This window comes from Neofelis nebulosa, chromosome 7 (genome assembly GCF_028018385.1).
Source record: "Neofelis nebulosa isolate mNeoNeb1 chromosome 7, mNeoNeb1.pri, whole genome shotgun sequence".
NCBI lineage: Eukaryota > Metazoa > Chordata > Mammalia > Carnivora > Felidae > Neofelis > Neofelis nebulosa.
The window spans coordinates 106,362,520-106,385,919 of record NC_080788.1 but is presented as its reverse complement, the minus strand read 5'-3'; the positions used below and the strand labels follow the sequence as shown (position 1 = coordinate 106,385,919).

Below are 23,400 nucleotides of genomic sequence, written 5' to 3'. Positions count from 1 at the left end.
AGAGAGAGAGAGAAGGAGAGAGAGAGAGAGAGAGAAGCAGGGTTCACCTGAGGCTCATGTTTTACACGAAGTGGGGCTCGAGCTCACTCAGTGTGGGACTGGAACTCATGACCTGTGAGATCATGACCTGAGCTCATGTCAGATACTTAACGACTGAGCCACCCAGGTACCCTGTGGGAAGGTTTTTAACTTCAATTCCATTTCATTCATAAATATAGGATCTAAGTTGGTGAATTCATTTGGCATAAAGATGTTTGTGATAATTCCCTTTTTATTCCTTTAATAGGTATAGGTACAATAGGTAGTGATGTCATCCCTCTCATTCCTGATATTGGTAATTTGTGTCTTTTCTGTTTCCTAATCAGTCTGGCTAGAGGTTTGTCAATTTTATTGATCATCTCAAAGAACTAGATAGTTGTCTTTTGAAATCTGTTACTGTCAAATTGCTCTATTCTAAAATTCTCCACTAGAGCAGTACATATACTGAAAGCACTTTATTGATATTTGTTGAACCAATTAATGAAAAAAAAAAAGAACCACTGATTTCTGCATGTAAAGTCATCTTAATACTACCACATTCTTTTAGATACCAGCCATTCCCTTGTCTCTTACTTATGTCAGTACCTTAGTACGGATAAGATATAACTGAGCAGTATCTTGAGGCTAGGTTAAATGCTTTGAGGATATATATGACCCAAGAGAAGGCTAAAGGGAAATGAAGCCGGCAGCTAGCATCAAGGAGGGAGGGAATCTTGAGACAATAAAGAAGCTGAAGACAGTGAATCAGAGAAAGTGTGATAAAACTGCATGTCAGGAATCTTGGGATATTTAACTAGCAACTTAGGATGAAAGAGTATACATTCTAACAAGAAATGATAGTCACATAACATGTAATCCAAGAATGATTACCCAGAGTCATTACAGTAAAAGTTTCAACTTAATAGCATCGGTTTCAAAAAGGTATTGAGAAATGCTCAGATGTTACAGGAAAAGGGGTACATAAATTGGCTTAGGTAAATTATGAAAAATAGGGTTTCTGTTTATACTCCCCATTTAATATATTGGGCTGGAGGGTACCTGGGTGGCTTAATTGGTTAAGTGTCCAACTCTCGATTGATCTCATGGTCATGGTCTCATGATTCATGAATTTGATTCCCGCATTCAGCTCTGTGCTGACAGTGTGGAACCTGCTTGGGATTCTCTCTCTCTTCCCCTCCCTCTGCTCCTCCCCCACTCACGTGTGTGCATAGGCACATACGCATGCTCTGTCAAAATAAATATATAAACTAAAAAAAAAAAGAACTCTGGTTAAAGGAACCAGGAAAAGGTCATGACACACATACCTAGATAGGAAAAAGAAATCTCTCATTGCTTTCACCAGGCTAAAAACAAACAAAACAACACTGACCTGTCTAGTCTCTGTACTAGCTAAACCATAGTGACCTTGGGTTTACATGTCCCCTATATATTTGTTTTAGACATTGTTGGGTTTTTTTTGTCCAAACTGCACACACTTAAAATGCACTTCTATTAATTTTCACATATATATGTATATATGTGTGTGTGTGTGTATATATACACCCATGAAACCATCACCACAACCAAATTAGTGAATGCATCCATAACCCCCAAAAGTTTACTTGGGCCTCTTTGTAATCCCTTATTCCTACCCTATCCACTATACATTCCTTACCAGTTTCCCAGGAAACCACTGATTTGCTTTCTATCACTATAATGTATTTTCTCAAATTTTATATAAATGGAATTATAAAGTATGTGTACTCTTTTGTCTGGCTTAAATTTCACTCAGCATAGTTATATTATCTGTTTTGTTGCCTATACATCAGTTTGTTCCTTTTTATTGCTGGGCTGTATTCCACTTTATGGATATGCAACAATTTATCCATTCATTAATTGATGGACATTTGGGTTGTTTCAAGTCTTTGCACCTACTATGTGTGCACATGCTTTCATTTCTCTTAGCTGAGTATCAACAGGTGGTTGACTGGGTCATAAGTTTAACTTTTTAAGAAATTGCCAAAATTTTTCCAAAGTACCTGTACCATTTTGTGTTCTCACCAGTAGGGTGTGAAAATTCTAGTTCCTCCACATTGTCTCCAACTCTTTCATGGAAGACAATTTGGCAATATCTGTTGAGATTAAAGCTGCACAAATACTTTGCTCCAGTGATTCCACTCGAGGAATTTATCCTATAGGTATTCTCACACATGTGTGAAAGGACATATATATAAGGCTGTTAGCTACAGCATTGTATTAAAAATTAGAACAGAGCAAAATGTCCATCATTATGGGTCCAGATAATAAATTGTGGTATGTTGGTATCTGTGTGTTGCTGTAAAAATAATCAGGAAAGCATAGTTGTTTTTGGAAGGATAACTGATAACACCGGTTGCCTCTGGGAAGGGGAAAGTAAGGCCAAAGGTAGGAGATTGTCACATAGTCTGGTGTCCTATTTTGAACCATCTGGATGTATTACCTACTCAAGCAATAGATTTAAAACTTTTTAAATGCCTCTGAAACTAAAGCAGTTATTAAAAACAATTTTAGAATCTAAACCTTTCCACTTTAGAGATAAGAAATCTGACACTTGGCAGTGGTCAAGTGATTTGCCATGTTCAAATAGTTAGCTCAGTTATAAATGAGTACTGATAAGTCCTATTAAGGAGAATCCCACACCCCATAAGTTGGTCATTTTAGTCATTTAAAACGATGATGTCTTTGTTAAAAGTGCAACCATGATACCCAGGGAGCAGAAGCTTAAGACACTAACGTAATGGAACAAATACCGACTGGGGAACCAGAAATGGGCGGGGTTCCTAATTCTGCTATTTATTATTCCCTGGTTTCTTTGTAGTATTCAATTAATTAGCCATAATTTATTATTTGTTTTATTAACATTTATTTATTTTTTGAGAGACAGAGCGTGAGTGGGGAGGGGCAGAGAGAGGGAGTCACAGACTCCAAAGCAGGCTCCAGGCTCTGAGCTGTCAGCACAGAGCCCGACACGGGCTCAAACTCGCAAATCGCTAGATCATGACCTGAGCCGAAGTCGGATGCTTAACTGACTGAGCCACCCAGGCGCCCTGAGTTAGCCATAATTTTTTTTATCCATTCTTCTGTTAATGGACATTTAAGATGTTTGGTCAGCACAAACCATTCTGCAAAGAATAGTCTAACATAAATCTCTTGGAGCATACACCGTAGATTTTCTCTAGGATATATGGAACTGTTTGGTCAAGGGGGTGTTCCCCTCATCTTTACAAATCCAAAATAGATGTATTAATTTACACCTGCACACACTACATGGGAGTTCCTATTTCTTTAAATACTTTCTAATGCTTGAGGTTGCAAGACATTAAAAAATCTGTGTGACATCATTAATCACTAAGGAGATGCAAATTAAAAAAAAAAATAAGACGCAATGAAATATCACTATACACCTATTAGATGGCAAAACAAAAAACCCCAAATGAATATATCTAATGCTGACAAGGATGTAGTGCAACTGAATTCTTGTGTATCACTGCTGGGAATGCAGAATTGTAGAGTGCACATACAATCCAGCAACCTTACTTCTAAGTGTTTCCCCAAGGGAATTGAAAACCTATGTCCACGCAAAAGCCTGTATGTGTATACTACTAGTGGCTTTATTCATAATTATTAAGTGCCTTAGAAAGTTTTAAATTTCAATGGATTTAGATTTAGTTTCGGTTTTTGAGAGCAGGTTTGGATCGGGACCCAAGAGAATTTCTGAGAGCAGTTACCACTTGGTGGGAAAACTGCCCCATCAAAGGAAAACCACCAGTAAAGCCTGAGTGTGTTCACAACTGTTTTGTCAAAGCTTAGCTATTATAGGGGCAGTCTTGGAGATAATGGCTACATCAAGGAAATGGTTTAATTCTCAGAATCCCTCATGGACTGCTGAGGCACATTCATCCTTTGAAACCAAGAGAAACTTCAGAGTTTGCTATCCTCCATAAAAAGGTTCGGGGACCGAGAAAAGGTTCCCTAGAGGATAAATATGTCTTGGGATATAGTGGAAAAGAAATTACTTGCAGGATTTGCAGATAAAATATAGGATGCCCAGTTAAATTTCAATTTCAGGTAAGTAACAACTTTTACATAGGGCATACTTACACTAAAAAATTATCTGTTGTTGGTCTGAAATTCAAACTTAGCTGTGTGTCCTGTGTTTTTATTTGCTAAATCTGGCAACCTAAACTGGTGAGACTCTTGAACCACATGGTCTTATTTAATGTAACTTAGCGTTGAGAAGAAATCTAATTACTTGTGTGGAATAATCATTTATTTACGTGGAAGTTTTAAGCTTGTCGCAGAACTTTTCAAAATGAATTCTGATGATACAGATCACAAAATGAAGATAATTTCATAATTTTGTTAACTTCAAATTCTAAAATTATAAACACTGCCCTTCTTACTCTGTTTAAAAAGATATAATGGGTCTAATATGAATATATAAAAAGGTTGTTTGTGCTTAACAAGAAAAAACGTCATTTGGTTTTGTAACAAAATGTAAAGACCTACAAAAAAAAATGTCTCCTGTGTGAAAACACCAAGCATATGTTAGAAATTCTGCATTAGTACAGACTCCATTGTAACAGTCCTTCAACCTTCACTAATGATGAATGCCATCACATACCGTTGTCTTCCTGTAATGGGATAAAAATCTGTGTGTAACCATGTGGAGTAATGGAAGAGGGAAGAAGACACAAGAAGGAAAAAAATTCATCAGTTTAAGAATATTTTGAGTTGAGGATTAGATGGTTTAACACGTCTACCCTGTTCAAATGATATTTTCACATTATTCCCTTGTGAAAAGAACCACAAAGACAACTTACAGATGTCTGACTTGTACATAAAAATCACTGGTAGAAAACAGAAACACTAGCAACTCAAAAGTAATTTTTTTCAACTTAAGTAAACATAATTTTTGACCATCTTACCGTCTATTGGATGCTGGATCAGGCATTTTGTGGGATACGAGTATGACTAGGTACTTAAGGAACTAAACATCTGGTAGGGCAGAAAGACGCATGCATAAGTAAACACAATACAAGGCAAGTTGTCAACTAAAATAATAGGTTGAAAATGCAATCAGAGCATAAAAGGCAGTTGATATTCTGGTGGTGGTAAGTCAGCAAAAACTTCATTGAAAAGTGGCTCTTGAGATGGCTCTGGACAAGTAGGGACAGAGTGGTGGGGAGAACAGAGGAGCAGGAAGAGGCAGAGCTGGGCAGGTGCATGGTTTGGGTTTAAAGCAGCAAAACTGCTTTGAATACATGATGTGGGAGGAGTTATTTATAAAATGAATGTCTCTGCGTGACCTGGCTCCTGCCTCTCTCGACTCAAGTGTTTTTGCCCTGGCTCATTACCCCCTTGCCCCATGCACGTGGAGCGCTTTACTCTCCCAACCTGCATCCCTAGCCAATTCATTATCCTCACTGAGGGTTTTACTGTTGCTTTCTCTGCAAAGCTTTCTCTGACCACCTTTACCTTCAAACTAGTTGGGCTCCTATATCGTATATCATGGCACCCCATACCTTAATATGTTTGTCACACGTATAGTTAAGAAATAAACATCTATCTCATTAGATTATACATTGCCTAAAGACAAGGACCTTTTTCTGTCCTGTTCACTGTTTTAACTTCTGGGCCTTAGCACAGTCCCTGGCACACAGAAGATACCTGACAAATTGTTGATGAATGAATTATGGTAATACGTTTTATGTGTGGTTGAATATAGCTTCAAATGCTTTCACAGTGTTGACAGTTCTGTTAAATTACAGGGGTTATAAGAAAGTTCTATTTTAGAATTTGTAAGAAAGATATATAAGCAAATTAATAGCTTTACCCATATGGATTTCTCTAACTTAAAGCAATTTCATAGAAGACAGAGTGTGTGTGTGTGTGTGTGTGTGTGCGCGCTATATACCAAAGTTCAAACATGTTTTTTTAGTGAAGGGCAGGAAAACTAGAAATACAACAAACAATAAAGGCACACAACGGAATACTGAAATAAACCTCGATAATCTTCAAATAACTTTGGAGACAGCACCTTCTATTTTAAAGAGTATCTTTATACTTTTTTAGTCACATGCAAGTGCTATCCTAAATTTAGCTGAATTCAAAATATGCCTCATATTTGAATTTAATAGTCAATATTCATTTACTTTCAGAATCCTCTCCAGCTTCAAAATAGAAGGATTTTAATAGTGTCCGTATACCCATTGAATGAATATATAATTGTGCTCTCTGCAGCAAAGTCCCAATACTTCATTACTAGATTTATATTGATTAGAAGGGATGGCATTCAAGCTGGTAACCAGTTATCTCATTTACTGAACCGTTAGTGAAGGAAATCATTAAAATATCCAACGTATGAATCTACGGTTGCCTCCAAGTTCCAACTAGATTTGAATGACACACTTTTTTCATTTTTATAATTAAGTACTAGAAACATTTTATTGTAAAGACTGATGAATATATCGAATATGCTTTGTTTTCTAAAGTCTGATTTTCCAACTGTAAGATACTGGCACTTGGGAAAAAAACAATCACTTAAATGAAAACTAAAAATATAAAGCCTATGTTTAAAACATGGCCTTTATTAATACTGCCCACTGAGCTCCATTTTTATTTTACATTGAAATACTTCTGCTTTGCAAAGAAAAGACAGGAAAGTGCATTTTACAAGAGTACTTTTTTTCTTTTTAATTCTCTGCGAAAATGGAAGGAATCTGAATCACAAGTTCACAATGTGGTAAAATGAAATTAAGAAACAATGATTTCAGTAATGCTATGCCATCACTAGTGTTTGGCTCTGACTTTGTTCTTGTAAATCAGATCCTGATATACAGTCTAGAGCATCTAGGTTATTACTCTACAGCATATTAAACACAGAAAAGGAGGTTTAAAAAAAACCCCTTTCAATGTACAAACATGAATTTAAAAACTGATTTTAAAAAATCACCTTTTTACATAATGTATATGGCAAAAATGCTTTAAATACATGATTTTGGAAGAATTATTTACAAAATGTATCAGTCTGTGGAACAATTCACAGACAAAGCATACATAGTTGCTTTACTTAGTTGTTGCATCTCAACTTTGGGAGATAAGAAATTTATTCGGCAGTATAGCAAACATAAAAACTATGACAAAGTATTGTAAGGGCAACCAAAAATTTGATCCTCGAAACAGTTTAAATACTAGGACTGCCAAAGTTTCTAAACGAGGACATACTTTAATGATGCAGATGCCCATTTAGAGTCCGTGCTGTCTGAAGGACGGAGACGCGCTCCCTTCAGCGCGGGCAGAGCTGCTGGATGCAACCTCCTGTGAAAGGGACAGCTGAGAGCTATTGTCATCCAAAGAGTGAATTAACCTAGAATTTTCTTTTTTTCCATTTTATTAATATTTTAAAAAATACATAAAAATACAACATCCAATGTCTGAATAAATATATTTAACAAGTTGCAAGATAATACCTTATTTTACACAAAATTTTCAGCTTTAGAAATCTTGTTAAATAACTTCATTGTTGTTATATATTTCATTTTTGTCTTTTTGTAACAAAATAAAAACTCTGAAATTACATAGAAAAAAGACAAAATATTTTTGTCAAGGGATAAGATAGTCCACTGAAAACTTATTCACAATTCCACTGTAAACATTAATAAACATTAAAATATTTGCATAATTGTGTGCTCAAAAATCCTATAAAAAGTGGAAGACTTATTACAACTGTAGTTTTCAGTCAACTACACTTCCTTTCACAATTTATTTTGTCCCATTTACACCTTTAAACCTGGGCACACTGCTGAACATATACTTTGGCAGTTCTAAATAGCAAGTGCTTCCACAAAAATAAAAAAACAACAGCAACAATAATTAAAAAAAAAACACAACATAAACCCCCTACTCACCAAGTGTTCAAATACATCTTAGTGAAAGTGCAGCAGTCACTATTCAGCTGGATAATATTTTGATGTTTATCATGTGCACTTGCTTGTCTATGATTTCTATAACGTTTGAAAGCTTTATTATACAAATTCAAATTTGCTAAGTGCCCTTTTTCTATCTTCACAAAAAATGAAAAATTAGGAAAAATTATGACAAATATGGCAGGCTGCCTAACCTTCAGTTATTAATCAGCTTATTGTTTGCAACAGAAAAGAAAAGAAAAGAGAGGGAATAGATACAATCCAGCCTGGAAAAGTATACAGGATATACTTAGCAATGTCAAACCAGTTGAGTGCTTTCTGTGGTTGTATTTCAGGGTTTTGGGATTTATGTCCATGGCAGCAAACTGCTGGCAAGGCAGAGAAAGCGTTCATCACCTGCATTCTACAGCAAGCACATTTTGTGGGGGAGATGATGATGATGGGCTCATTCCAGTGTCTGACGAAGCAGATGACATGGAGGCTCCTGCATGAGACACTGCGGAAGCCAAACAACTACATTAGACCCAAAACGATCAAAGATACCTAGCCACTGGCAAATTAGAAATATATTTACCATTCATTTCAACCAGTCCCCTTAAATGGTGCTAAAGGAATAACATCTCACAGAACTTCCTGTAACCAGCTAACCACTGGCTTCCTATCCTTATCCTGCCCGACAGACCTAATGGACACGACATTCCCACAGGCGACAGTAGTTATCTAGGTCAGGTATTAGAATCATAAGGATCGGGATGGAAGTGTAGTTGTGTGATTAGAAAAAGTCCTCACATGACTTTAACATAACTTTCTAGGAGGAAATAACACAGGTTAAGGATCACCACTCTGTGCATTTGGTACTTTGCCATTTTTTTATGTACTTTATCTTCTCTTTCTTGGAAACCCTTTCCTATCTCCTGCCAATCTGCCTAATTGTTCCTAAATAAGAATTTAGGAAAATTAAAAATTAAAATTAAAAATTTTTGTTTAAGTGGATCTCTCTCAGTGTATACATGTACTATCACTGTGACATGTAACTTGTTATTATAAATTCTAATATGCCAGAAGTCACTCAATATCTCACTTTAATAACTCACTTCACACTAAAAAAAACTAAGAAAACAAAAAAGGGAAGACTGTAATGAAAGAATCTTTTTTTAGTTGTGTGAAACTCCTATCACCTTTAGGAAATTTAAAGCAGGTCAGGGTGCTCTGAAGAAATTTCAATTTGTTAATTTGCTTTTCTTTTTGTGTTTAGAAGTTCTGTAAAGACTGCCTGCTATTTACAGTCTTTAAAGAAAAGGACAAACATGGAAACCCTGATCTCCTTCCATTAGCTCCGTCTTACTTCTAGGAGTAAAGATTGCTGGACTTGGACTGGATTCAAGACCACATATAATACAACTCATCTTCTCAGAAATACATCCCCGGAGTCTCTGCATTGGTAGAAAACTCTCAATATGGGCAAGCCTGTCGGGTAATTTACCTTTTTGTAAGAGACCGCCTTCCCAAAGCCCTCCCCTCGTGTACATCCTACTTCTGGAATAGTTGGCTCTCTAAGCCTGCTCTGCAGTGGTCATTCTATAGCTTTCACTCATCACCTTGGTATTTGCCTCACTGTTTTCCTAGGTAGGATTCCTTGTTTGCTGGATCTCATGTTGTCTTCTTAGCTTTCTAGTTTCTAGTTTGGCTTCTAGTTTCTAGTGCTACCATTGAGAAATCTGACACGAGAAACCTGATGCTGTTCTGAGACCCTTTTTTTAGATATTTTATTTTAATTTTATTTATTTGAGAGAGCACACGCACGAACACAGGGGAGGGGCAGAAGGAGAGAGAGAGAGCCAGAGGGAGAGACCATCTTAAGCAGGCTCCTTGCTCAGCACAGAGCCCAACTTGGGACTCGATCCCACCATGTCACGATCATGACCTGAGTGGAAATCAAGAGTGGGTCACTCAACCAACTGAGCCACCCAGGTGCCCCTAGATATGCCTTTATATGATAAAATTTTAGGATCTTCTTGTTACACATAGGATTCTGAAATTTCACAATGTGCTTTGGTGTGATTTTTCTCCCCCATTCTTTAGAGAGATTACAGTGAATTATTTCAATCTCCTAATTCATATCCTTTATTTCTGGAAATTTTTCTTATAATAGTTCTTTGATGACAGTGTCCTATGTTTACTCAGTGCTTTTTCTAGGAATTCTGTGATTCAGAAGGTGTATCTCTTGGCCAGATCCTATACTTCTCTTAGTTCTTTTCTCCTATTGTCTTTTTGACCATCTACTGGAGTTTCTTTAGCTTTGCTCTCTCTCTTCTATTATTACATTTTTTAAATTCCTATCATATTTTTAATTTTTGAGAGATCCTTCTTGGTCCCTGAATTGTATTACTAGTATCATATTTTCGTTTCAAGACTGCAATACCTTTCCTGCGTCTGTGTCTAGCTATAGTTTGATGTTCTGGATGGGACATTGTCTGTTTTTTCCAAGGTCCTTTTTTTACTCTCATTTTCTACTTTGGTTTCTACCTTTATGTAGAAGCCTTCCTATCTGTTCTTGTGGCTTCCATATTTAAAAGAAGGATATCAAAAAGCCAACTGGAAGCTGTGCACAAGTATGCAGAGCTTTTCAGTGGTGGGCAGTATATATGTACTGATTGGCAAGGATCTTGCTTTTTGGTTCAGGAACCTCCAAATGTTGGTATCTGTGTTAGGCATTCCTCTTGGGTTGAACAGCTTCTCCAGAGGAATTCTTCAGTCTCCTCCCAAGAATGAGCATAAGCTTAGTTGTCAGCTTTCAGGAAGCCAAAAGGATAAGAGTTACAGTTGGAAAAGGGACAGGAATCTCATCATTCAGTATTGTATACTTCTGCTCAAGCTCCTTATTTCTGGTTTTGCACTTAACCCTCACCTTCAGCTAAGACTGGTGTACCTGAAGTCTACAAGCCTATTCATTCCCCTCTCCCTCCAATAAGTTAATTTCTTATTTTTCTGCTAAAGCTGTAGAAAAGGGTAGTTTGTTTCACAGCATGGGACGAAAGAATCCAATTTCTCCTTCCACTTTCAACCAATCATTTTTAATCTCACATATATCCCTGCTTTCTGGGGTGATATGATATAGACTGGCTTGCTTCTTGTTTTGTCCTAATGCAAGGATAAACAAGCTTAGGTTTTTGCACTCTGCTAGGACAGTTACAGCTGTCTGTCTGCTTCTCAGCTCGTAAGAGTTAAGCTGTTGACATGTCTTGTCTACTGTGGTCTGCTGCCCCCTTATCTTGTTCTTGTGGGTACAGGGCTTTTCTTTACTCTTATTTTATAGTGGGGCTTAGGGATGGATCTGATGTGAATATACCAATGTTTAGCTATAATTCTGTGCAGTTTTAAGGTATAGGCCAGGCATTACTCTCTCTCCAAGATTACTCCAAACTAATCTCTCCTCCCACCAAGTAGTATCACTCTTGGGGCCCTCCTCACACACTCTCCCACTAGAAGTTAAGATCTTTTGAGATCAAGGTCCATATTTCATTCATCTCTGTACTTACCACCTGGAAGAGGGCCTAGCACATAATGTGTATGCATTAATGTTGTTGAGCTGAACTGTTTCAATGAATGTTGTTGAGCTGCTTAGGAAATAATTTATGATCCCAACAAAATAATCTCTTTGAAGATAAGCTCATATGTCCATTAATTTTGGTGAACCTCATAATAACAGATATAGTGCCTGTTAATAGGTAGCCAATAAATGTATGTTGAGCAAAGACTGAATTTCAGAGGGAGTAACTCTTCTTAAGAACCCATCACATTTACTAAAATCACACATTTTGTAAAACAGTTCATAGTCCTTTTCAAGAATCTCATCCTGATTAATTCAGTTGTTGACTCACTCATTTCAACAATAGCACAAAGACAGCATAAGGAATCTAAAAACAACAATGTGTACTATATATATTCAAAGACTAACCTAAATCTTCAAAAATGATAGGATATATATATTTGAAAAATAGAAGGAAGAAAAATTACAATCAAATTACCTTCTCTGTCTTTCTTTTTTAATCTTTTTCTCCTCCTGTCTATGGTTGCCACTTCGGATTTCAAAGACATGTAATATTTTCTTATTTCTTGTAATTTTTCTTGGAGAAAAGAGATTCTCTCTGTACTGTTCATATTATCTAATTCATCTAAAAGGGAAAAAAAAGTTAATTTGGTTTAAAAAAATTACTTAAAAGAATATGGCAGTTCTATCAAAAATCCAACTTATAAATCCTCAAAAGCTTTAATTTATGAAAACTTTTACATATCAATAGCTAAATAAGGCTCTATAAACAAGTATGACACTAATTACATTCATGAGTAAGATTTCTGTATATAACTCAAATTTCTTGTACTAAATATATATTACTTAATGATGTATTACTTAAATGATCAGCAAATAACAAGAAAACATCAACACACAGCAACTGTGATCTATAATTATATTTATCTAAATTGTTTCTTTGTATAGATGATTTTTTCATTTATTAGTTATTTGCAATTACCAATACTAGAAAGGGTATTTCAGTTTCAATGATATATACAAATCACCATCTTATTTTGTAACTGGAGATCTTTCAGGTTAGTATTTATCAGGTTAGTATCATGAAAAGATACAGATTTATATTTAAGTGGTAATTACTGATAAGGCAACATTTGGAAACCTACATAAATGAATTTGGTAATCATTCTTTCTCATTTTGACATTTTAAGGTAAGTACCACTTTACAATATACATTCAGGTTTTCTAAAGCTTCTTACTGAGTTGAAAGCTCCATTTATATGTTCTAGGGGATGAATTTGGATGTTTATCCCTGTGTTTATCTTTTTCTCCATCTTTGATGTGAGGGGAAATCCTTGCAGGAGATCGTGCAAGCTTCTGTGGCTTAGACACACTAAGATGCTTTACTGGTGTACATTTACTTGAATTGTCCAGGACAGGAAGATCTTCACTATCACTGCTTTGTCCTATAATAAGAAAAAATGGATTCAGAGATTATAAATGATAAAAATATCAAATATCAAAATGCAGCAGACCCAGCAACTGCATTTTTGTAATATCCTACAGAAATAAGTGTACAAATGCACAAATTTCTTTTTTTAATGTGTATTTATTTTTGAGAAAAATAAAGAGCGTGAGCGGGGGAGGGGCAGAGAGAGAGGGAGACACAGAAACCGAAGCAGGCTCCAGGCTCTGAGGTGTCAGCACAGAGCCCAACGTAGGGCCTGAACCCACGAATCATGAGATCATGACCTGAGCTGAAGTCTGGTGCTTAACCGACTGAGCCACCCAGGTGCCCCACAAACGCACAAATTTCTTAATAGCAAAGAAATGGACATCTAAATGCCCACCAGTAGGAAAATGGTTAAAAATTATACACGGTTGATCACTGAACAACGTCGGGGTTAGAGGCACCGACCCCCACGCAGTCAAAAATCTACAATTACTTTTGACTCCTCCAAAACCTATTTACTAATAATAGCATGCTGTTGGCCAGAAGCCTTACTGATAACAAAGTTGAGTAACACACACTGGTATGTTATATACAACATTATATACTGTACTCTTATAACAAATTAATCTACAGAAAAAAATGTTAGAAAATCACAAGGAAAATACATTTACAGTACTGTAAAAAATCTGTTTATAAGTGGACCTGCACAATTTAAACTTGTGTTGTTCAAGGGTCAAATATACTACTGAATACTTTGCTAAAGTGGTTAAAAAGAATTAGCTAAAGTTTATAAGAACAAAAATGGCAAAATATCCAATATATATTATTAAATGAAAACTCAAAGTTATGAAACAATATGTGTAGTATTGCCCCATTTATGTTTAAAACCAAAAACAACCCAAACTGCATAACTGAAGGACAGAAACACCTGATGTATACACATCCTTTAACATATATATATGTTTGCATACATATGAATTGCATAATTGTTTGCAATTCTATCCCTCCTCACCAAATTTGTACTTAGAGATGCTTTTGCTCTTCACTTCATCATAAATTAGAATTGTTTTCTTCCTCTCCCCCCCCCCCCCCCGCCCATCTTCTATATCCTACTTCTACCCTACTCTCTCTCAAAAGCCAACCTTGCCTTCTGACAAGGCAAGGTTGAGGGTTACCCACTCAATTTCCCAGCCTCTCCTCTATCTGTATCTGTCTTTATTGACTTTTTTTTTTTTTTGGGGGGGGGGTCAAAAAGAGAGTGTTTCTGAAGACTACTCTCTTCAGCTGTACTCTTAAAACCATCCACTCCCAGCTCCCCTGGAGCATCTCAACATCAATTATCCATCTTCTTTTAGCTTCAACTTCTTTTCCCAGAGTCTACCAACATGCTTATATCTTTCCCACTCTTAGAGGAGGGAAAAAGAAAACTTTCCCTTTTAGCTGGCACCTCTTTCCTTCTCTTTTAAAGTAAAATTTCTTGAAAGAAACTTTGTTATCCTGATTTCCACATCTTCTAATCACATTCCTGTGCTCTTGTTAGGGTCCCAACATTTACAACTCAACAAATCCAATCAATGTATTTAATCTTATTGCATATCCAATAGCATTTGAAACTTTTTTATTCAAACCCACTGGCATTTACTGATTTGCATTTGTCTCAGATCAGTGCCCATACAGATATCTCACATAATTCTGTTGGTCCTTTTTCTCTTTTTACATCTCTTCCACAGGAATCGCATCTTCTTACAATCCTTTACACAACCATCTTGTAAAAACAGACTCTTCGAAGCTCCTATTTCCCTAATACTGGGTATCTCTAACCCAACATTCCCTGAATTACTTACTTTTCCAACAGCCTGCTACTACTCCTCTATCCCATGTGTCCATTAGCCAGTCCCTCATATGTAACTAATAATGACTGAGTCCTAATGATTTCACTTCCCATCTCTTTAGTTCATTTCTTCTTGCCAAAGATTAAGCCAGATATTCTTTCCCAAAAGTAAAACCGATGATCTCCTTTCTTCCTTTTTAATCCTTTTTACTTTTTATTTTGAGACAATCTTCAAACTTAGAAAAAAGCTGTAAGAACAGTTACCAAAAAATGTTTTTCTGACCCATTTGAAGGTTAAGTTTCCCTGCCACACTTGAGTATTTGGTGTTTATTTCTTATAAACAAGAGCATTCTCCTCGTGTTATCTGCAAACTGGTCCCCAACTTAGCAGTTTATATGTCATATTTCTGAGTGTTGGAATCTGGGAGCAGCTTGGTTGAGTGATCTGGTTCAGGTAATTCTTGTGATGTGGCAGTCAAGCTTTTAGCTGAGGCTGTGGTCTCTGTAGACTTGACTAGAGCTGAAGGATATGCTTCCAAGACGGTTCACTCGCATGGCTACTACTGGCAGGAGGCCTCAGTTCCTTGCTGGCTGTTGGCAGGATAAGCTCAGTTCCTCACCATGTGGACCTCTCTATACCTGCTGTGCCGTCATGACTTGGCAGCCAACCTTCCCCAGAGCAAGTGATCCAAGGGAGAGCAAGGAGGAATCTGGAGTGCCTTTCATGACCTGTTCTCTGAAGTCCTACTCTATCACTTCATTTGTTAGAAGTGAGTCACTAAATTCAGCCCACATGCAAGGGAAGGGAATCAGGCTTTGCCTCTTGAAGAGGGGACTATCCGTAAATTTGTAGATCTGTTTTTAAAACCACCACACTCTTATAGAACCACAATACAACCATCAAAATCATGAAATGAACACAAATCTATTATCATCATCTAATCTTCCTATCCCATACAAGTTTCTCTACTTGACCTGGTAATGTCTTTTGTAACAATAGGATCCAGGTGAGAATTATATGCTGCATTTAATTGTCATGTCTCCTAAGTCTCCTTTCATCTGGAACAGTTCCTCTTTGACTTTCATGACCTTGACAATTTCTCAAATTGCAGACCAGTTATTTTACAGAATACCCTTCAGTTTGAATTTGTTGATGGTTCCTCATGATTACATTCAGGTTATGCATCTTTGACAGGAATGTCACAGAGGTGCAGCTGTGTTCTTCTTGTATCCTGCCAGGTAGTACATGATTTCCTCTTGTCCCATTACTGGTGGGGTTCACTTTATGTGACAAACGTGGTATCTGCCAGGCACAATGATGTTATTCAGTTGCCCTTGGTAATTCCTACTGCCTCTCTCTTCTCATTTCCCATCGCTCTTTCTCTCTACATCTGTATTGTCCAGCCACAGGTGGCTATGGTTCAGAAATTTTCCTTTGAAATGCCTTTGATCTTGTATAAAATTATATGCTCCTTCTGTGGAATATGTATCTACTATAACCTGGAATTTTCCTTTCAGACTTGTATGAAGGCTTATTTTAGAGATAAAACTTTAATTTGTCAAAATCAACCATGTTTATTTCTATTATATTCTATGACAGTTTTTATTCCTTGTACAAAAATCTTTCTCATGTAATCTGTTGATTCATACTGATTTGTTAATTTCTTCATTTATTTCCACATGAATTTCATTATCCCCCATTTTAAAAATACTATGATACTATTTAGAAATCAGGTTTTCTAGATTAAAGTAAACCATTCCATTCAGAAATGTAAACTTAATCTGTTTTTACCACTAGAGCAAATATTACTTTTCTATTATTCAAGATCCTCAAATACATTCCTCAATATTAAACTGCTTTACATAAGAAATACAAACGAAGTAAACATAAAAAAAATAATCACAGCTATTCCAGCTCCAAATAAAATTGATCAGCCCCTTCAGATCAAAAACTAATGGGAAAATTGCTATTTTCAGAACATAATAAACCAAATTTATTTTTAAATTGACACAAATGATCAAGCCAACAAAATGCTGAAAATATTAACTAAATTTATGCTGTCTAAAGCCAGCATTGGAAAGCACCAACCTGTTCCATTCTTTTCACTTTTGGCTACAGCACTCGTTCGCTTTGGGGTACGCTTTTGCTTTTTTGCCAATAATCCACTATTTCCATCATTTGGCCTTTTCTGACCTGAAATAAGGGGGAAGAGACGACTTGAAAAATACATATATTTTGGATACCATTAGTTTATTATAAAAGACATGGAAATTATTTACAGGATGAGAGACTTCAGTGGAATGGGCAGCTTCACATGATACCATTTCAATAATAACTTATTTCGGTCTGCATATTTTCTGAGAATGTCACCCTCTCTAAGAAACAATCCTCGTCATCTAGACCTACTCTAGTGCCTCCATATTCTGAGAGAAGAACTTTACCTCCACCTTTGACGCTAAATGCTTGTTATCTCTCCACCTTTCCCTTTAGGGCCCAGTCCAACAGCTACTACTGTTGCTTGCAATACTTTTTCTTGAGAGTTTTGCAGAAGCATAATGCCTCCATTAGTTGCAGTTCTGGCTGTACTCCTTTCAACTAAAACTCGGTCAAAGGGGGAAGAAACTTTCTAAACGCCTGTCCTGCCATAACTCCGGCCGCTGCAGTTGGTCTTCTGCGCTTGAGCCACCACCGCCGCCATAAGAGCAGCTGTATTATTCACCTGTCTACTCCACATGAATTTCTCGATGTACGTTTTTTTTTAAAGGCATGGGAAGGGAAAGTAGGGACGTGACGTACAAAGGAAAGAAAGAATAGGAGGGAGGGAGGGTGCGAACTTTACAGATCAAGAATTCCTAAAACTCTTAACTTACTAATTTTGGGGCTGAACGTAAAGGCTGATGTTCTCCCTAGAAAGTTCTTACCCTTCTCTCTGTTCTCTCTTTCTTGAACAATTATACTACAGGTACCAGAGGCAACACCGGCTTCAAACCCATTTGCTGATTCCCTCTCACAGAGACCTTCTTGAGATTCTTCAGCAATGCTATCAACTTCAATGGTTATGTCACTCTCACTTTTTATACTTCGAGACTCATCTTGACTGAGAGTAAGTGGTGAAGCTACTGAAAAGTGATGCTGTACAACAGGAGGTAGGGCAGGTGGAATAGAAACAAGAGAGTTAGACTCAGAGTTTTCAACTACTACATCTTCAATACTGGTCTTATCCTTCTCATCCAAATCATCCAAGTCTACTTCATGGCAAACCAAGGTCTCAGGCCCAATCAGAGGCATTGCATCCTCTTCTTCTTTTAGTGGAGTATTTACAGTTTCTTCAGCTGGACTGTCAAATTTTTCACTAGTCAATTCTTGACTGCGTTGGTTGGACTCTGCGATTAATGATGGCATTTCTTCATTTTCTGCTTCAAAATGTTGTTCAAAATTTAAGGTTTTCATTCCCTCAGATGCAATACAGTCACTGGTCTTTTCTTGAGATACGCTGTTTGTCATTTCCATTCCATTCTCGATTCTTGTTTTTTTCTCTGGTGATGATTGTCCCAGTAATTTCCGTTTCAACTTTTTTTCTTTTGCACACTGGTCAATTTCATCTTCAGCAGGAGAGGAAAAATTTTTACTGTCCAGTGAAGAAAATTCTAGACTCTGAGCTTCTATATGAGATTCACTTCCTGCTTCATCCTGGCTAAATGATGAAATCTTTATAATTTCTAAAGAAAGATCTTTTGTCTTGCTTCGTCTTCCCTTTCCTTTAGGAGATTTTTCAGCTTCTTTCTTAACTTCTTCTCCTTGTTCCACTTTATTTCCAAAAATCTGTACTATTTGTTCATTCTCTCCAACTTCTAACTTCAGTGTTTCTAAAGGCTGCATTTGTGTCCTTTCGTTTTCTTTTAATATATGTGCAGCAATCTTTGGATTTTCTTCATCTAGTTTATCGTCATTCAAGTGTTCATTTTTTTCTAGGTCTTTAATATCAGGAGAAAGTTCTTCATTCATCAAATTCTTTTCTAAAAGGTCTTCTGTTTCACTATCAGATGAGCAAGAGTCTGCAAGAGGAAATATTACTGTATTACAAAGGTTTCTGCCTTAATTACCAATGTAATTTTAGAATAAAAATTCTACCACTCTAAATCATATACCACTGAATACTCCCCTGTAGAAATTCCTGATAAATCATACATTTGGGCCAAAAAATGGGAGGGGGTGGTAAGTTGCAAAATTAACTCCATGTAAAAACACATTACACTGAAAATATTACTATCTCAAGTCTATAAAAGAGCTAGTTTGGGCTACGAAAAAATCTCAGAAATTGGGCTATGAAAAATCCTCAGAAAAAGCAAAGGACTAGTACTGAGATAGTTAGTTAATACATTAAGTGGTTTGATCTGAGGTCTAATAGATACTGATTAATAAACGTAATGGGCATTCTGTGTCTCTAGAAAGGAATATGACATTCTATTTTTAAAAATTCTGAAAAGAAGAGATGTACAAAATGAGCAGTTTGAATTCCCAAAGGTTTAAATATTCTTTTGATTTAAAGACATAAAAGTGTAGGCAAGCTACCTTCTTGCAAAAGAACTCATTCTCTTTAAGTTAGAGAATTTTTTAAAATAATAAAGTAGGGCTGTGAGAATGTACAGGAACTGTAAAATATAAAAATTCTGCCCACATGGTACTCCTATTGTAAAGAAGTCCAAAAAGGCAAACTCAAATAGACACGCTTCATTTGGTGGACATCTTGCATTTGTGTGTTATGATAAGCTTCCAGTAGATGGCAGTGATGAGGAGGGAGCAAGCCCTTTTCTAATTTACACATAAACACCACGTGGACGAAAGGCAGTCCTAGTTCAGAATAGCTTTTTTCTTGAAGGGAGGAAAACGTTTTGATGAGACAAGGATTTAACATTTTAAATTTCATGGGAAAACATACAAAGGTAGAAAGGTGAGAAAAAAGTTAAAAGCAAAATAAAGTATGTTCACCTATACTCATCACAAAACATGCCTATACCACGTTAGTTTGTGTGCTTTGAACACCTTGGTGTCAGCTTTGTTGAAATATCCTGCGTGAACAGCACTGAATTGTAGAAGACACTGGTGCATGCTCTGAAGGACAGTGCAGCACACAGTAGGATGCATGACTTGTCAACCCATCTTCTTTCAAAATAGAATACTCCTACAATACTGACGAGAAAAGTATTCCAATTAAAGGAAGACATCACTCAGTCATAAGTAAACATGAGAGACTAAAATATTTATCTCAGGGGCGCCTGGATGGCTCGGTCGGTTAAGCGTCCGACTTCGGCTCAGGTCATGATCTCACGGTCCGAGGGTTCAAGCCCCGCGTTGGGCTCTGTGCTGACAGCTCAGAGCCTGGAGCCTGTTTCAGATTCTGTGTCTCCCTCTCTCTCTGACCCTCCCCCGTTCATACTCTGTCTCTCTCTGTCTCAAAAATAAATAAACGTTAAAAAAAATTTTCTTTTTAAATAAAATATTTATCTCAAATCAAGTTTTGTAGTTTATATGAGATTAAAAACTTAGATGACTTTCTATGAATCTCTCACACAAGTAAAGTTTTATTGTATTATTGATTTTTTAAAAAATCAACGATCCTCAAAATTAGCACCTTCCATTCCATTTGACAGAGGTGAGCTGTCTGGCATACTGCTGCGAGCACTTCTGGTACCTGATTTTCCTTCACTGTTTGGAGTCTTAGACAAACCATATGGCATGTTTGATGAAAGGGTAGATTTTAAAGGAGGTCGTCCTCGTTTTGACTTCTGCCTCTCCTCATCCCTCTTTTCATCCTTTTCACTGTCTTCTTTATTCTGGGTAACAGCAACAAAACGTATGAGAAGGGCCGATGCCTTAGAAAAAAATGAACATTCTACCGACATTCTACTTCTCCAAGGAAAACCGTAACTCAAAAAAGGTTATATATTTTATATGTCAACTCTTAGTTCGTGCTTATAGAAAAACCAAAAACAAGTGGTTTTCTAACATAGCTATAATTATATGAATAAGATAGTCTATGGTTTGTAACACCGCAGTCCCATGGTGAAGGCCAGAGTCCATGCATTAGAGAACTGAACAACTTGTTCAGCACCCCTCCTTGTTCATTACTATTCCCTGAGGACAAGAAAGAGACCTGCCATCAAACAGACAAAACCCTAGGTGAATTTCTACAGCACAGGCTGAAAATTGAGGGTAGGGATGTTGAGTACAACTAGCCAGCAGGTATGTGTTTTAGATTTATCTAGTACTAGCTTTCAAGACAGTTGTCTGCAAAAAAAATCCTAAAATCTGACAACCCTGAGTCTGCATCCCACAAGAGTGGTGAGTTCCATCCTCTCTTGATGAGGAATGTGTCCTCTTTTTTGTCACCATCAATCCTGTTTTACCCTTTTACTATAGAGCCCCTAGAGACATTTGAGTTTGAAGCCTGTCTCCTAGGGAGTCCCTGGTTTTTATCTTTCCTTAAACAATATGGTAATGTGTTTACATTTTTTACTTTTTAGCTTCTGGGTTACCAGAGAGAAAATCACAATTACCTTAAAGAAATCAAGATGATTATTACAATGAGAAAACAAGATTTATAAAACACAGTATAATATAAATAATACCTATACTTATCATAAAGGATATGACTCTATATACATACTTTTGCTTTTTTCTTCTGTTTTTTCTTTGGTCCACCTTTGTCCAAAGGCCAGATTATCCTGTCAGCCTTCACCCATTCATCATACCTTAAAACAGAGAAAAAAATAAAACTTCACAGTAATCTCTTATTTGAAATGTATGCACCAAATGAAACAGCAGTGAGAAAACTAAAGAGTTCAGTTCTACTGTTGGCAGAAACATGAAGAGCACAGGGGCTGGTGTATTGGTAACAAGTACCAGCCTGTACGAGGTGCGTTGTAAACCTGCCACCACCAGGACAAGGCAAGAAAATTTCTTAGGGTAAATGAGCAAGAAAAACCTATGCAGATTCAAGACTGTTTAAACGGCTTTTATTTTCTGTACTGAGCTTTTGTTTTCCACAGACCTGAGCTTAACAGAATAAGTTGATGTTACACTGGCATTCATTCTATTGACCAAATAATGAATGCAGAGATAAGTGAAGTGAATTCACATTTGTAACATGATCAGTTCCAGGTTTATTTATGAAGTCCTTTTCAGCTCTCTTTTCCTCCCAGAACTCTATAGCTGCTAGTATTTTTTTTTTCTTTTGATGTTTATTTTTGAGAGAGGGAGAGACAGGGTGTGAACAGGGGAGGGGCAGAGAGAGAGGGACACACAGAATCTGAAGCAGGCTCCAGGCTCTGAGCTGTCAGCACAGAGCCCGATGTGGGGCTAGATCTCACAAACCGTGAGATCATGACCTGAGCCAAAGTTGGATGCTTAACCGACTGAGCCACCCAGGCATCCCACATAGCTGCTAATATTTCTTTTCTTTTTTTTTTTTTTAATGTTTATTCATTTCTCAGAGACAGAGACAGAGCATGAGCGGGGAAGGGACAGAGAGAGAGGGAGACACAGAATCTGAAGTAGGCTCCAGGCTCTGAGCTGTCAGCACAGAGCCCGACGCGGGGCTTGAACTCACGAACTGTGAGATCATGACCTGAGCCGAAGTCGGATGCTCAACCAACTGAGCCACCCAGGCGCCCCTATAGTTGCTAATATTTCTAATAAAATTTTATTCTGAACTGTTACCTCTAAGACTCTGAAAAATTTTAGAGATCTTTCATTTTTTTATCAAAAATTTTTCTAAAATGTTTGTTTTTGAGAGAGACAGAGCATAAGCATGGGAGGGGCAGAAAGAGAGGGAGACATAGAATCCAAAGCAGGCTCCAGGCTCTGAGCTGTCAGCACAGAGCCCAATGCAGGGCTCAAACTCACGAGCTGTGAGATCACGACCTGAGCCAAAGTCAGACACTTAACCCACTGAGCCACCCAGATGCCCCAAGATCTTTCATTTCCTTTAAGTTTTTATTCTGCTTAGCTCAAATTGAAAACTCCTCATTTCCCTTATACCTTCTTCCAAAATATTGACATCACTTTTAAATTTCAACACAGTCCACATTACTAATCAGGGCAAACAAGAAACTAAACTTTCTACAACTAAATGCCAGTTCTTACATTATGTAAATATATAGGTATTTATAGAGCTTAATCAAAATCTAAAATCTGAACACTCAGGCAAAAAACACTATAGGCAGTCCTTACTTTGAACTGCACCAGGTTAATGGAAACCATACCCTCACTGTGTAACCTAGTTACCATGGAGCTGTGCGAAGGAAGGACACAGTTCCAATATCCACATATCGGTTGACATAAGACCGTGACTTACCTGCACTATGGTTTGAAAAAACGATCTCCTCCTGGACTAACCCAATATATTCATTTCACCAGGCTTTATTCTTACCTTATTTCATAATAATCACTCACTTGGACATTTACTGAGGGCCTACTAGCATGCCAGGCACTGTCTGGCCAGGCACATGTCTACAGTGTACACTGTAGAGAGTAGTAAGAAGAAGACCCTTGCTGTCATGCAGCTTGCAGTCTGGTGTAAAAGACAGACATACACTAAAA

At 37.1% G+C, this 23,400-nt stretch overlaps 1 protein-coding gene and 1 pseudogene across 2 annotated transcripts in view; both read right to left on the bottom strand.

Annotated features, from left to right (window-relative positions):
- Nucleotides 1-6,627: 6,627 nt before the first annotated feature.
- The window catches only part of ARID4A (AT-rich interaction domain 4A), a 65,626-nt gene continuing 48,853 nt past the window's right edge, over nt 6,628-23,400 (bottom strand). Inside the window, exons 18-24 of one of the 2 annotated variants that reach the window (XM_058739178.1) lie at nt 21,467-21,551; nt 20,432-20,633; nt 17,721-18,854; nt 16,888-16,992; nt 12,774-12,980; nt 12,014-12,160; nt 6,628-8,481 (exon numbers count right to left, since the gene is read on the bottom strand). In XM_058739178.1, the coding sequence (XP_058595161.1) occupies nt 8,378-8,481; nt 12,014-12,160; nt 12,774-12,980; nt 16,888-16,992; nt 17,721-18,854; nt 20,432-20,633; nt 21,467-21,551 (1,984 nt within the window). In that variant the 3' untranslated portion in view covers nt 6,628-8,377. The remainder of the gene's footprint in view (nt 8,482-12,013; nt 12,161-12,773; nt 12,981-16,887; nt 16,993-17,720; nt 18,855-20,431; nt 20,634-21,466; nt 21,552-23,400) is intronic. The other variant, XM_058739179.1, reaches the window with a different exon arrangement.
- Nucleotides 16,999-17,713, bottom strand: LOC131517280 (10 kDa heat shock protein, mitochondrial-like; annotated as a pseudogene).